Source organism: Hesperophylax consimilis, chromosome 2, assembly GCF_061612785.1.
Source record: "Hesperophylax consimilis isolate HC1 chromosome 2, BYU_Hcon_1.0, whole genome shotgun sequence".
NCBI classification, from domain to species: Eukaryota; Metazoa; Arthropoda; class Insecta; order Trichoptera; family Limnephilidae; genus Hesperophylax; species Hesperophylax consimilis.
Window position 1 is genome coordinate 2,845,486 of NC_142837.1, and position 17,468 is coordinate 2,862,953.

Here is a 17,468-nt window from a genome sequence, read left to right on the forward strand (position 1 = left end):
ACATGACCGAAATATTTGGAACAAGGTTCTTCAACAATAGAGATGTGTTCTTCCGATACAGATTTTCTGACGCTTTTACCAGCTACTATTTCTTTTGTTATGGTTTCGTCTTTACGACCATCAAAGTAAATAGCCAACAGATCGGAGGTTCGAGTTGAGCTTGCTTCTATAAGAGACTTAAGTCTTTCACGTACTCCTTTTGATTTGTCGATTACTGCCTCTTGATTTTCAGCAGTGACGACATTTAAGTCTCGCGAAAGGGCAGTAGCTAACTGAGCTCCAGCTCTACTAGAAATGCCTCTGCGGTCAAAATAACATTAGTTTCTTTCAACACCTTTCTCATGCAATTTACACCGTCCAACTATCTTTTTTCAGGTATAAAACATATTATATATATATATATATAGTTTATATGTGGTATAAATTTTTACTATTTGTATATGTGAATTATGTATATATATATATATATATATGTACATATATACATCATTGTAGATGTACGTAAAGTCCGGAGTAAAGAGGGCTGATCCTCTCCATCCAAATATTCAGCGAATTATTATCGTAGTTGAACACCTTCTCACTATTCCGGTACCAGAAGATATAGGCGGGTTCCTCGAAGCGACTGGGTGATGACGCATCTTAGAGTCGTGATACTGCCGGACTTTACGTGCATCTCAGTATCACCGACTATCTAGATCTTTGACGCTAAAAAATGGTAATGGTACTCACTGTTGTATTGGGGTTGGTCCTCTCCATCCGAATATTCAGCAGGTTATTATCGTATTCGAACACCCTCTCGCTATTCCGGTACCAGAACATATAGGTGGGTTCCTCCAGCGACTGGGTGATGACGCATTTGAGAGTCACGGCACTGCCAGATTTAACTTTTTTTATAGTATTTCCAATTATCTCGACCTTTGGCACTGAAAAATTAACAGGAAATGTAATTGACCTTATGATTGATGCATGGTTTTACTACCGCATCAGGCTTTAATTTAAGTTCACATGGAAGTATTTCGCGATATTAAATAAAACCTGGACTCCATGAAAGACAGTGCAATTATTTTGTTATGTGTTCAAAAAAGAATTTTGAAATTGGGAGTTTTTTTTCCTGAATTAACAAAAAAATTACCTTACTTTGGGCCAGTGCAGTGCATTTTTCTACGACCAAATGTAGGCTGGGTATAATTTTACGAATTCGCGTACGCATTGTGCATTGGATATTTAAAAATGGCAATTTTACTATAATATGACGCTGCTTTATAAAAAAACAATTTATTAAAGCAGAACGAATAAGACAGAAAATATATTCACAAATTTTTGATTTTTTTCTGTGGTTTTCGAACTCTTTTAACGATTTGGATTTTATTAGACTAAATACAGCTATTTATCCTTCATGGACTGACTGTATGACACTGCTCTGTACATACCAGACGTCCATAAAACACTTTCACACAACTCTGCCTTGGCATAGAATTCGTGTTTCGTTTGCACTCTTCCGACATGTCGATTCTTGACATGCATAGAAAAAAGCCTTTAAATATTATAAGCGTCGACTACCATAATACGGACATGTATCTAGTGTGGTAGTCGAAAAGCATGTAAAAAACTGTATTCAAATATATTTTATGAATAAAGAAAAAAAAATTCACGAATTAAATTACTTTAATTAAGGATTCGTGTTTGATGAACGTAAAACGAACAAAAAAACAGTACAATGTGTGAATCAAGATTCGTAAAATTTTTGTTTTAATACATACCTTAAAAATAAACCTTACTAAGTCTCTCGATCCCTATTTAGAGTATACAGTAACAAGATATTAAGAGTTATTTTCGCAATAATGCTCATTGTTCAGAGTTGTGTAGTTTTTTGGTTTTGAAATTTATATGAAGAAGACTTACCTTATATGAACGAGCCAATAATGCATATTTTTTGTGGTAGTCCAGTTCCGTTTAATTAGAGTGAGTGATTGCTTTACCATTGAAATTGTATTTTTTTCTCATGAAACCGTGCGTCTAACCTACTCTCGTTCCCTACAGGGCGTCTTACTCTAATACAGTAGTCGTTACTTGTATATTTTAATCTTTTCGACCTTAAATAAAATCCGAGAACATGACGTAGTTTCGTTATTGCATAAATTAGTTTAATATTGAACTAATATGCATAGGGTATCGGATTTCGGGAATTCTATGCCATCTCAACTCGGAGTCTCTCCGCCTGTTCTGATATATGTTAGTTTTGTTATTAAACACTTAGTCTTTTTATAGGGAAGGAATAAGCGGGGCGGGGGAGGGGAAGAAAAAAGGTAAACCATAGGAATGAAATTTCTTTCAAACTACGCTGGCTCCTCCCCTCACCAATACAATAGCGGTGAACGGTGATTAGAACTCAAAAACTGATCCCAACGTGTCTAGGCTACTCCTTTGTAGCCAGTGACCCACTTCATAAAGGTACTCTGGCCTATACGGACCTTTCACGCCCGAAAGAAAATGAATTGAGCCTTCTTACCACTTCCAGAAATTGCTCCATCGTCCTCACCTCCGGAAATCTACTTTACTGGCCATATATGAAGAAATTTACTATAACCCATATCATGAAGCTAACGCGGAAAGTGTTTCAAGTAGGTTTCGTCTGATGAAGCTTATCTCCCACGCGCTGTCATACCTACACATCGCCTTTAAGAAACTGCTGTAATTCCACCAAGAGTGCATACTAGTTGGCTTTCATCAGCTTTCAGGTCGACACCATTGGAGTATGCGATAGCGCTACAGACTTATCTCCACGGAATATTGTGTCGAAACCCTCTCCGCATGAATTTCTCAGATATCCCGAGGAACCTTCAACCAAGACGACCCCAACAACGAACCATGCTCCTGTCATTCCAGGGCGGCATTACTCTTTTCATTCGTCTCTCACGCCCATCACTCTGCATAGAACCGCGGGAGAAAATAGCTTCCAATACCCCGTTAATACGCTCAGTCCATGTTGACGTCCCCTATTACACGATAGCGTGAGGGAAAAAATTCTTCTGATTGGCCCGTATTTATAAAATACAATTTTACAGCGACACTATCAGACATTCTCCAACTATGAAGCTTAACCGAGGGTCAAAATCCAGGAATCAGGTGAGGGTTTTTTGAGGTTTATTTATTTATTTATTTATTTACTAACGGACATCGTCCAAATTACAAAATAATAAAACGAATAAAGTAAAATGAAAAAAATAGGAGTAGACAAAGGTACATGGAAACAAAGACATATGGTAGATATAATATAAGAAAATAAAGTGACAAGTCGAATCAAGTCAAGAATACGCAGTGGGTCAGGACCACAGGACACTTATAATATTCCGTCACTTGTTGAGCGACTGGCAAAAATCATTTAGACTTATCCCAAAAAAGTTAAGGTTTTGACTTGAGTTGACCAGTCTACACATTCTGGACAATGGTGAATAATATCTATAATTTGTCGAATGATGATTGAGGAAGAGCAGTTCATTATTTCTGAGTCTTTGCGAGGGGATATTGAAGAGAATGAGTTGCAATAGAGTAGGTGAATCAATAACACTCACTTTTCCACAAATGATCAGCTAGTCAATCAACACTATGTAAGTGCATTATATAAGTAAAATAAATACAAAACAATACAAGAACAACAACACGTCAACTCAACAGATATCAAATGGGAAAAAAATTCACCGTCTCCAGATATTTTCATATCAGAGGGTTCGGCTCGGTAGAACTTCTAACAGGGCCTATAAATCCTACTGATCCCTGAACATAAATATTTAAAAAATCTTTTGTTATCCTACATGTATTCAAAATGACCGACTTTTGCATCTTTATATATAAATTTTTTGATAGATCTAATACGCCTTAATTTTTAATTAGAGAGCTAGGTATAATGCCAGTAGCCGAAATAACGAATGGTAATATTTTTATAGTCTGAGAATGCCAAATTCTTTTTATTTCATTTCCTAAATCTGTGCATTTTCTTATTTTTTCAACAGATTTTTGAATATTACAGGAATTTGGTATAAGTTATTTTTTTAATTTTGTCATGTAAAACTATATCGGGTCTATTATGACTAATCGCTCGGTCTGTTAGTATAGTTTTATCATAATATATTTAATAAAATTCGTTTTCTAAAAATGAATTTGGTTCGTATTCATAATATGGTACTATATAACGGCAGTCAATCAAGTTATGTTTAGTTACTAAATTTTGGTGAATTATTTTTTGAACTTGATTGTGCCTAAATGTATACTCGGACGGTGCTAATATAGAACATCCCGATATAATATGTTCTATAGTTTCCGGAAAAGCCAAACATTTTCTACACAAATCATCTATTTGATTTGTATCTTTGATTATATGCTTTCTATAATTTTTAGTATTAATGACTCTATCCTGAATGGCAAGCATAAATCCTTCTATTTCTGCGCTCAACTCTCCAATACTCAACCATGTGTTTGACGAAAATTTGTCAACATACGTTTGGTTGAGATAATTGAAGTGTTTTGCGTGTAAAATTTTATTTGACCAGGAATCTAATAATTCCTGGTTGGGATTTATAAAAATGTTGGCATTCTCATCGTATAAATTTAAAGGTGTAATATTTCTATCTGCCTTGCAAATTATTTTGTGCATTTCTGAGCTATGAGCTTTCCTATGGAAAAAAGTTCTTAGAATTTCTACCTGATTATGTTTCAAAGAAGTTATTTTGACTATACCTCTACCTTCTAAATTTCTAGGTAAATTAACTCGTTCTGTAGCTGAATTTGGATGATGGCAATTAAACTTTGTTAGCGTAGTTCTTATTAATCTTTCTAAGTTTTCTAAATCTGTATTAGACCATTTACTTATGCCAAATGAGTACGTTAATAGAGGTATTGCCCAAGTATTTATTGCTTTTACTAAATTTTTAGCAGATAGATTGCATTTTAAAATTTTCCTGATCCTAGTTTGAAATTTAATCCTAATATCATTTTTAATACTAGTATGGTCTAATCTATTTGATTGTGGGTCTCCTAAATTCTTATAAAACTCATCCCTTTTCATACTAGTAATATGGAAATTTCTAAATATACTCTCGTCCCCATCTATAATTTTGCCTTTCTCTATATGGATCGTTCTACATTTATCTAAACCAAAAGTCATTTTAATATCATCTGAAAAGTTTTTAACTACCTCGATCATTTTCTCTAAATTTTGTTCAGAATTCGGAAATAATTTTATGTCATCCATATATAATAAATGCGAAATTGTACTACTCTCCCTTGTATTACGCTTAACTTTTATTCCAAACTTGCTTTTAATTAACATTTTAGATATAGGATTCAATGCTAAGCAAAACCAAAGAGGACTCAATGAGTCTCCTTGAAAAATCCCTCTTTTAATTGAAATGCCCGGTATTACTATTTCCTTACCTTTTAAATTGATAAGTAAATTCGTATTCCAAAAGGACATAATATTTTCCAAAAAGCTAATAATAATGGGGTTAATTTTATATATATTAGATACTTTGATCAGCCACGAGTGCGGGACACTATCGAAAGCCTTTTGGTAGTCTATATAGCAAGTATGTAAATTACGTTTTCTAGTTTGAATCTGTTTTATAATTACAGAATCGATAACTAATTGTTCTTTACATCCCTTATGTTTTCTGCGACAACCTTTTTGTTGTTCAGATAAAATATTTTTTTCATCTAAATGAGTATATATTAAATCTGTTAAACAAGAGGTTAAAATTTTGTATATTGTCGGTAAACATGTAATTGGTCTGTACTGAGAGGGATTATAAATATTTTTGCTTTTGGGTAACATATAAGTAATGCCTTAGTTATAAAATTTGGAAAATTTTGAGGTTGACTGATAAATTTTGAAAGATTTTTTGCCAAAAGAGGATGAAAAGTAGTCAGACGTTTGTACCAAAAATTATGTATCCAATCGCAACCCGTGGCTTTCCAATTATGAGTATTTTTAATAATTTTGTTTAACAATTCAACCGATATATTAGAAAAACTCATTTGTTCAATACCTGAAAAATTGAGTTCTTCATTTTCTATCCAGGGAATTGACTCGTTATGTTTTATATCTTTACTCCAAATTTTAGTCCAAAAATCGCGCATATCTGATTCAGATGGCAACGGAATATTATTATTCGAAATAATATTTTGTTTATCGTCAAGTTTGGAATAAAATATTTTTTCATTTTTCTGGAATAATCTATTATCACACTTTGATCGGGTTATTTTTTCGCCGGCTGACCGCTGAAAACGGGCAAAAATAAAGGTCCCGCGCCAATTTGTTTAATTTGTTTTAAATCGCTATATCTTCGTAAATAATGGAAATATTTCAATAAAATTTTCTACATACTAACTCAGCATACCCAAGCTATATAATTTGTAGCTGAAAACCAAGTATTATTTCTAATGCAACATAATAAATCGAAAACAAAGTCATTGTTGAGTCATTAGTATTCAATTTTTTAAGTATAAACTAGGTTTCAATTTTATAAAATTACAAATTATTATATTTTCACCAAGCCCAAATCATTATAAAAACAAAAACAATTGCCACTTCTCAAGTATCGTCAGAGTAACACATTATTACTCATTGAAATACCACGTGTGCAATTGCCTCTCGCACGATACAGCGGACCAAAACCATCTGAACGTGCTAATAATATTGGTTATTTTTTCAAATGAAATTTAAAATAATCACTAAGCGTAGAATGCTTCTCGTATTGCTCACATAATATTGTTTATTTTTTTCACCATACACTATTAGGTTTAAGTTTTTAATCACCTTTATATAATCAGTTACAGTTTACGTCCAAAAATTGTTCATCTAATATTTCCTTGTTCTTCCTCCATATCACTTTCTTCCGAATCACTGAACTGTAATGGCATCACTGACATTCTTCTCCTACAAGGAATTTCTTCACTTCCACTAGATTCTTCTCTTTCACTATGGAATTCAGGCAAATAATTACTAGAACAGGCAGATAAATTATCTGCGACGATTTCGTTATCACTTTCGTAATTTTCAGAATCCATTTTGAAAGGTTTGAAAAAGCAAATATAAATATTATCTCCTCGGAACACAACCGTAGGACAATTTGCTTTTTAAAAACTGGCACGCACTTGTAAATATTTATTATGGTCCGCCTAACTGTGTTTACCGATACCTGCTGTTTTTAAATGCTCGACACTCTCCTCTCGCTCGCACCTAGAAGTTGAGTGGGTGCGGAACAGAGATAGAAAGATTTGTTTCGGGTTTCATGGTCATAAAAACCCTGGTTCCAGGAATTGAATTATTAGAATAACAGAATATGTTATCTAAATTACTTATTTTGTTGATCTTCAAACGCAATACCTATCAAGTGTCAGGTGTTCATTAATAATGGCCATTTTAGTTGAAATATCGATGTACACAAAAGACTCCAAGATAAATACAAAAAAAGACTTGCATTGCAATTTGATAATTATGTACATATAGTTTTTTTTTTTATTGTTTATTGTTGTTGTTATACGCCCATAGGGGCTTTTACATAGATTATAAATAAGTTTTACATAAGTTATCGAGTTAGAATTTATACTAAGAGTTATAAAAGTGAAGAATTTTAAAAAAATATACAAGTAGTTTTTGAAGAATATGGCGTAAAGAAACATTTTAAACAACATAATATTTAACAATAACAAAGAACAAAATATAATATAAAACATTACAATAACATATCTAATCGTTAAATCTATTACAATAATTTGTATGATTCCACAAAGTGTTGGTTTAATTTGAATTTAAGATTATAAAGGGAATCATGGAATATATCTATAATACCACCAAACTTGTTGCCCAAATCATGCATCCTATTGGTAAGTGAGTTTGACTGATAGTTGGTTTTATATGTGTCGCAAAAGAATGTTGTATTTTGTCTAGTATTTCTTGTCGGTACATAGAGTTTAATAGCAGCAACGATGGCAGGGCTGTCAATAAGGTTGTTCATGACTCTGTATAATAAAATTAGGTCTGAAATGGTTCTTCTGTCAGACAGCGTAATTAAATTAAGTCCATTCATCAAATTTACATAATTAATGTTTTCTATTGGAATTTTAAGCTTGAAATTTAAGTACCTAAGAAATTTGTGTTGAACCCGTTCTAATTTGTTAGAGTGTACTTTATAGAAAGGAGACCAAATAGGTGAATTATATTCCACTTGGCTTCTAACTAGTGAAATGTAGAGTGTTTTCATGCAATCCAATGACTTAAAATCAGTTAGGGTTCTACAAAGGAAGCCAAGAATCTTTAAAGCCTTATTAGTTATATCATCTATATGCGCTGTGAATGTTAAGTTTGATTCGAATATAACTCCCAAGTCACGAATTTGTGATACTGGTGTTAATTTAACATTATTTAAATTATATTCATGTAAGATATGAGAATGAGTTCTGGAAAATCGTATTACTTGACATTTCTCAATGTTCAAAAATAACATATTTTGTTCGCACCATTTAAAAAATTTATCTAAATTAGCTTGTAAAATTAGGCAATCATATATATTTCGTATTCTTTTAAACAATTTTAGATCATCTGCAAAAAGTAGGACTTGTACATCTTTAAATATGTTTACAATGTCATTAATGAATATTAAGAATAATATTAATAGTTGGGACCTTTATAAAGAGATTGGTATATAATGTTCATAAAAAAACATCAGATAATTTCTTCTTTTCTGCCATTGAAATGAGGCGGGCGCAGAAGGTAGAACTACCCTTCCCGACGTTAAGCATCAATCGACCGAACGGGTAAAACTACTCTTCCCGATTAAAGTGTGTTATTATTTTTTTATTATACGTATAATTATATCTTTTTAATCTACTAGCTTTTACGCCTGATTTTTGTTTTAATAAATCCAATAAATCATTGATTATATTTTCATTATTATGACTATCAATGTTATAACCAAATTTTCTACCAATTTCATCTACATGTCTGAAAATTTTCCTACTTCTATTTCCATTTTTATATTCTATTACTCTAGCTATGTTACTTCTTAAAAATACTACATCATTTTCTAATCTGATCTGCCATTCTGGTTTACTATAACTATATGATCTATCGTCAGAGGATGATAATTTAATTCCTAACTTATTACAAACAGTAATCGCACAATTAATAATTATAATATAACTAGGGGTACGTAAATTTCGTTTTTACGAAAAAGATGCGATAAAAGCGAAATCTGCATTTTATTTGCGATAAAAGCGAAATTTGAAAATTAAATACTTTTGCACCTTTTTACGTTACGTGCTTTCAAATGTTGATCAGACGCGCTAATAATTATTACAACTCTGTTCAAAACAGACAGAGACGGCAATTTTATCAACCAAAAATTCTATCGATCACAGCATGATGTTGAAGACAGCAGCTCAAAAGATAAATTGTTGGTACACATGGGGGAGCCGAATCCAACAAATGAGTGCTACAAGCACATTGGCAGATTATTATCGGAAGCAGCAAATGTGCCCTCTCCTTCTGTCACTTCCAATTCCATAGTGGAAAGCTTCGCAAAAATTCCGTTTTTCAAAAGTGTACCACAAGAAGAACTAATTGACGGGTACTCACATTTTCACAGAAAATTACTTCGATTGGTCGGTCAAGAATATTTTATATATTTTTTACTTTCTGTTTAACATTGTTTATCTATTTATATATATATATATTTTTTTGTTTTACCCTCTAAATTTTTTCAAAAATAATTTGTAAATTCTTAAAAGAATATTGCGCATTTCTTTCATATCTCTATTTGTAAAATAATATTCTTATGTATATATTTTTCCCCTATTTATAAGTGAAAATATTTGTAAATGTTTTCTGCTGTTTAAGTTAATTCGTGAGAAATAGTTTGGATGCAGGTGAATTCTCTAGTTTATGTTTCGTATATATTTTTGTCAATTGATATCTGTATCTGTTTTTTCTCCTTAATAAAAAAAAAAAAAAAAAAAAAAAAAAAAGAAGCTCCTGTGGATGTAATGCATGTTTTAGTTACATCAAAATCATGCTACCCTGGATTTGCAAAAGCAGCTATTCAATTGCCCTCTTAATAGTGTTGATGCCGAGAGGTACTTTAGTATCTACAACATTGTCGTAACTGATCAGCCGGCATAGTCCAGTGGTAACGCATTGGTAAGTATATTTGCGGCACGTTCCAGAGTGGAAGATACTACCAGTATCGCCCTGGTGTAAGACCACCATTCAGAATTGAAACGTTGCTCCAAATGGCTTTAGCCGTGTTTAGTGACTAGATCTGAATAGCCAGGTAATTCCCCACCTTCCTCTTTCCCTTCCCCACTTACCTTCAGCCTCACAATATCCCCCAATTGGGGATACCATAGTCTCACTGGCTCCAGACGGGAGCAGTTGGGACTCTCGTGAGGTATTCACTATAAAAAAAAAATTAAAAAAAAAACAATGAAAGATGAAAATGTAGAAATAACAACACTTTAATTGAGTTTTTAACACTGTATTTTTTTTGCGAAATAAATGCGAAATTTTCTATTTTGAGTTTTTTTAAATGCGAAATCACGATTTTTTATTTGCGAAATTTACGTACCCCTAAATATAACATAATTATCAATCTTTGAACTATTTTAAGTGGATTTAATATATTGTTATAAGTTCCTCCCCAGCAAATAATACCATATTGAAATATAGATTTTACAATTGCATAGTACAGTCTTTTTAGGTTTTCTAGTCTAAGAATATTTCTAAGTCTTATACATTTTCTATTTCTTTTGACAAGTTCACAAATTTGTTTTTTCCATTTAAAATGTTGATCTATATATATACCAAGATATTTAATTTCAGAAGTTAGACTATGTATAGAACATTCTTGATTGCAATTAGTTCTGTTACATTTAAGTTGATGTATTATAATTTTTAATTCTGATATTGATTTAAATTTGTTGATAGAGAATGGGATACATTTTGTTTTTTTCAGTATTTAATGAGAGAAGGTTTTTATCGAACCAATTTTTCAGTATATTAATATCAGTATTTGCTAAGTTATTAACATTATTCCAATCAGTACCTTCAATTATTATGACAGTGTCATCAGCATAAGATATTATTTTTCCATTTAATCTTTGATTGAATATGTCATTTACATAAATGATAAACAGTAACGGTCCCAGGACTGTACCTTGAGGTATGCAGAAGTGACTTGTTTTTTGTTGACTAAGTACATCGTTGATTTTTACGACTTGAGGGCGTTTGAAAAGGTAGCTTTTTATCCATTCTATAGCTGTACCACTTAATCCAATGTTTCTTAATTTACTTATAAGTTTTTCGTGTGATATGCTATCAAAAGCTTTTTTAAGATCTTGCATGAAAAATTCCAATGCATTTTAATGATTTATATAATGAATTATGAACAAGACTAGTTAATTTTGCAATTGCATCCTGAGTGCTTCTACCTTCCATAAAACCGAACTGATTTTCATTAATTAATTTATTACATTTTACAAATTGGTTTATCTTTTTTTTAACTATCTTTTCAAAAATTTTCGCTATGTTCGAGATTACTGATATGGGTCGGTAATTGCTAACTTCTTCTGGGTTAACAGATTTAAATATTGGAGTAATGGTAGTTTGTTTGTAGATTGATGGAAACACTCCGCTTTGGAAACTTACATTTATTATATGTTTTAACGGTTTAGAAATTTGATTTTTAATATTTTTTTAAAATATTAACTGTTATTCCATCAAAACCCGGGGCAGAACCTCCTTGCATACCGTTTATAATTGATATTATTTCGTTCTCTGTGGTGACTTGGAATGTTGCTATATTATTGTCACTATCAATACTACAGTCTGGAAATGTTATATTTGGGTCAGTATGAATGAGATTGGCAAGATTTTTCCCTACGTTCGCAAAGAAGGTTTTAAATATGTTTGCAGCTTTTGAGGGATTTTCTTTACAACATGTTTTCATGTTGTCATGAAATATAGTAGCGATGTCGTTATTTTTGTTTTTTTTCTTGTCAATTATTTCATTTATAACTGTCCACACTCTTTTACTATCATTTTCAGCCTGATCCAACTTTTGTTTATAATACTTTTGTTTTGTGTTTTTTATAATATATGAAAATTTGTTTTTATATGCTTTAAAATGATTTAGTAAAATTTTATTATTTGGTTGTTGAGTAGTTAATTTGTTAAGAGCTTGCTTATGTCGTACAGATACTACTAAACCATGAGTAAAAAATAAATAAGTATAGTACATAACTTTCGAGCAATGATAGATATATATGAGTGCAATTCCTATGAGTAAAGTACATAACTTTCTGTACTGCAGGAGCAATAATAGATATATGAGTGCATTCAATTACTCCTACACTCCGCATGCCTCATCTCCGTGGGCTTCTCTCAGAATTTCAAGTGGGATTTTTCCTTCGCTGTGACCCTTCAAACCTCTAACTTCTACAGCCAAAAATGATGCAGATATTTTAACTGCAAGTTATTATCATAATTATTATGTATTTGGAAATCTTCAATGGTAAAATATTTGTGTCGTTTATTATAATTTAAATCACTTCTATCTAACATTTCGGGCTGTTAGCAGTTGCGTTAATTCTGTTAATTTAATAAGTCACTAATCATGTTTTTAGTACATACTGACGATGAAGTTAAGTTTTTTTCGTTTTAATAATTGTCACTAAACTTCACACTTTAATAAAGCCAATCCTTCACGAACGCTGGCTCAAGAGATGTGCTCTGCGCGGAAGGCTATCAGTATTGGCGCGAAATCACACAACTGTCACCGAGAAAAAAGGAATCGCATTTTACGAAAATTTTAAGGTAAGGACAAATTTAATGTCGTTAAGTATAACGGAAATCTTCCTCCTAGTTCTTACTAAGAGTCAAGGTCTCCATTAGCTTCTTAATCATAAAAAACAATACATCACTTAGAAATATCACTGTCCCACTGAAGCGTATCGCAACAGATAAAATAAAAAGTCTCCTACTATTTAAATATCGGAAATAGGTTTTAACATAAACTGATGTATGCACCACATTAGATTAGATGAATGTACATTACTTATTTTATGTTCCTGATTGTACGTATTTATACCTTCTTATTTTAAGTCTTCCTGTTTAACTAGCACATACGATAAATTCGAGTCACATTTACTTACTTGTAGATACTTATTTTAACAAATATAATGACTCACTTTCTTTGTGCTGTAAGCATTTACAATTTACTTTTCTTTGTAAATTTTCCAGATTCTGAAATAAAATGCAATTTTGCATTGGTTTTGAGGTGAAGGCGTTAGCCAGCATGTGAAATATTTTTATAAAAAAATATAATAGGTATAGTGTGGCCACAAACGTATTTTTATTCATTGAAAATGTTATTGCGTTCATTAATGAGAAACATTTTCTTTACGAAATGGAAAAAACAGTGCGTTCTTTTCTAAAGGTAAACTCAATTATTTTTTCTTTGTAATCAATATTATATTTCCGTCAGCAGCTTAACCAATTAATGTTTCGTTCCCTTTGATACAATTTTTATCACAAAAGACATTCTTCCTCTTTAGTGTCGTAAATAAATTATTTAGTCACAAACAAAGCATTTCTTCTTATTTGTTTTCAATCATTTTACTATTAGGTGTAGTTAGTTGTTTTAGAAATCTGTACAGGTATTTTTATTGATTAAAAAATATAATTTGAAATGAACAAAGGTAAAAAGAAAGCAACAAAAGTTGAGGGAAAAACAAAGGTGAAAGGAAATCAACATAATTTGAGACAAAAACATAAAACTAAGGAAAATCATTAAAAAAATTAATAATAAAATCACATTATGAATTTATTTCAGACACAACCCATAGCACTATAAGTCTATAATCTAAAACATTTTCTATGGATACAAGTATCATGCAACAGGACTTCGTAGTTTTTAATTAGCTTTAGCGAACATTTTACTGACTCTATAAAGGTTTTTTTAATTAAGTAATTTTAAAGGCATTGTGCATTCATAAAGCTCAAATAATTATTAAGTTTTGTTGAATAACATCTGTGTTTAAGCCAGTCGTCCCACGGGTCGGAAAGCAATCGACATAAACCGAATGCTGCAAGACCCTACGTAGATAATTAAGTCCGCTATAGTAAGGGAAGTGGTCTGCAGCGCAGTTCAGTGTGGAACTTTTCTGCGTGGGACACCGGGCTTATTCGGTGAACGGTACAATAAATAATAACCCTGAGTCGATAAGTACATTATTTAAGTTCAATACAAACAACGTTAAATAAACGCGTAACAAACACGCGTACGGGTGTTGAGTATCTTCGTCCGCGTTGTAAATTCATCAGAAATTCACGCTTATTATTATTCCATAGTCTCCGACCTACGTTCATCACATAATGTAGTTTATTATGTTAAAGCTTTGTAAAGTACCGTTCAGGCAATTGTTCATAATATTATTATTTTATTGCTTCCTGAAATAAATAAAATATCTACCGTACTAACCAGAATATAGCGCAGCCACAAAAATAACTAGATCCACTTTTTCAAGAACCATGGGTAATAGATATTTGCTACAAAATTTTATTTTAACATTGGTTATCTTTGCGGGGATATGTTTTTTATTAACTAAGGTTCAAAAATTAACGAAACATACCTGCACTCACTTATTATAAATTAAATAAACGGATTTAATCCTGGAGACGAATTCATCGTCGCGTTGGCTGGCATAAGCCAAAATGGCGTTAGAGACAATACAAACACATTTAGAAAAGCGATAGTAAAAAAAATCTTGACAGTAGTAACTGCATTTTAAACAGACATTTTAACTAAAGTTTTATTTCATCATTAAAAAACAAACTATGTGTTTAGATTGTGTGCCCTTGGGGTAGGGTTGCCATCCGTCCCGATATATCGGGACTGTCACCTTTATTGAGCTATCTGTCCCGACGTCCCGAAAAAAGCCTTAAATGTCCCGATTGAAATTACGCAATGCAAATTTTAATTTTCCGTGCGTCCCATAGCCCGTACGTGCAGTGAAGTTCCGTTGGACGGGCGCAGGCGGCCGGTGGGTGGCAGGTACCCCTACCTAGGAGAGAGAGAGACGAGAGCGCCGCTTCGCCGCTAGTTAGTCGCTCTTTGAATGCCAGCCGTATAGAACGATTGTTTTGATTTTATTCATTTATTTACGAAAATGTCTGCAGTAAGAAAGAGGAAGTGCCATTGTTCGGACGACTATACGAAAGAGTGGAGTTTTATAAAGAAAGGACGTACGAATGAAGAAGCGTTCTGTGTTACGTGTAATAGTTTTATATCAATTATTCATGGAGGTATTATTTTTCAATATACACTTTTAAGACGAAAAAGCTAAAAGAGTTCTGTTCGAATGTTAATATTAATCATCAGACTCTTTTGTCACACTCAAGAACAAGATGGTTATCATTAATGCCTGCGGTTGAAAGAATCCTGAAACTATGGACACCACTCAAAAGTTTTTTTGATTCGGAAGAAAATCCACCTAAAATTATTTCAGATTTCTTTAAAAGTCCGATCAGTGAAATTTATTTCCTCTTTCTGCATTCCAACTTGAGTTTGTTTCAAAATAATATAAAAAGCGTTGGAAAGAACAAGGTGTCTAAAATTGAAATCAGAAAAATATTTAACGAAACGCATAACACCCTGATTGAAAGGAAATCTGCCAAATTTATTGGCATGCAAACCAAAATCCAAATGAACAAACTTAAAAAAGAGAATCCAACTCCTGAAACAACAGTTTTGATTTCAAGATTTGAAGAGGAAACTGTAGCATTTTATAATACAGCTTCCGAGTATCTGAAAAAGTGGTCTGTTTCGTTTGATAAATATGAAGTGTTCGATTGGATGACACTTTCTGAAATCCCAGAATGGGGAAAAATCGAAAACACTATTTTATACCTGAATAGTAATGGTGTGAAGACTTTCAGCAATAATCTCTCTGAGCAACATTATTATCTTAAGAGCTTTATGGAGAGCTTGGTTCAGAAGAATGGAGTTCGATCGATTCGGTTGCAGTGAAGTGGCTTTACTTTTTCAAAGAAACTGAAAATCCGGAAAGAAAATGCCTTCTTTTGAAATTATGCGAGTATTTATTTTCTATTCCTGCTCACAACGCCACAGTAGAAAGAGTTTTTTCATTAATGTCGGCCCAGTGGACTCATGAACGAAATCACCTGCTCCCAGAGACTGTGGAGTCGATTTTACAGCGTCAAGTCAATTATAACATGTCTTGTACAGAGTTCTACAATTATGTTAAAAGGTACCCAGAATTGTTGAGAAAAGCGAAATGTTCTGAAAAGTATGGCCAGCCAAGTACTTCTGCTATTACCAATTAAAGTAACCTATAAAACAAACATATTTACTTACTTATTATAAAATAAAGAAATTATTTAAGTATTACAAAATTTTTATTTGTTCCATCCTGAAACGTCCCGACGAGACGCTGGCCGAATATGGCAACCCTACCTTGGGGGAACCTTGTTGTACGGTTTTCGCCAGAATTGATGTCTTTGCGAAATTTTTCTTTCTCTTTCAAATCCAATGCACAATATGTACCTAAGTTTGCAAATAATTATGAAACAAAGTTCTATTTAACATACTTTATATTTATTTTTACACCAAAATGATTCATTTACAATAATAGTATCGTACTTAACATACTTTATATTTATTTTTACACCAAAATGTTTCATTTGCAATAATAATATCAACCTTGTTCCATTTAAAACAAAAAAAAAATATTTTTAGAAAAATTACACGTGTAAATTTATTTATATTTGCCACAAATTATTAATTTTTGATTAAAATAGTTCCATTTTTGCGTTGTAATGTGTTAAGGTTGACAACAAGGTTTTTTTGTCAATTGTGTTAAATTAAGAAAATAAATGAAAAAATTACATTCATAAACAAGTAAATATTATGCAGAAAGTATTGTTATTAAATAATCCTTAGGTTTATAAGCATTCTCTACAAACATCATATCAGTTTCCAACAAACAACTTATTAAAATAATTAAATGGGATAGAACATTGTTGCTTTACCTTATTTTAAAGCAACAAGGTTATATGTTTTTTTCACAATATTGTTTTGATTTGTCTTATTCAATTGATGATTTCACATATTATGACTGTGTACGGGAATTTAAGAAGCAATCTAGGTTAAGGTACTCACCGACGATATTAAGAGTGACAAAATGACTCATCTTAGGTTCCGTGCTGATCTGACACTCGTACTCACCAGCGTCGCTCTCCTGAACGTACTTCACCTAGGAAACATTGAATCAGTAACACCTTCAAGTGTATAGGTACCCTTTATCCACATATTACACTAACTAAAAGTGAAAAATAGATCAAATTCCAGCGCTAGAAAGAATGGGAGAGGATAAAAGGAATGAGACAATCCAAAATA

At 32.1% G+C, this 17,468-nt stretch overlaps 1 protein-coding gene across 1 annotated transcript in view; it reads right to left on the reverse strand.

Moving 5' to 3' along the window:
- Window positions 1-17,468, reverse strand: part of LOC149425623 (zwei Ig domain protein zig-8-like) — a 168,910-nt gene that overhangs the window by 30,108 nt on the left and 121,334 nt on the right. The window contains exons 5-6 of the mRNA XM_089645893.1: window positions 17,232-17,325; window positions 730-923 (exon numbers count right to left, since the gene is read on the reverse strand). Of these exons, the coding sequence (XP_089502019.1) occupies window positions 730-923; window positions 17,232-17,325 (288 nt within the window). The remainder of the gene's footprint in view (window positions 1-729; window positions 924-17,231; window positions 17,326-17,468) is intronic.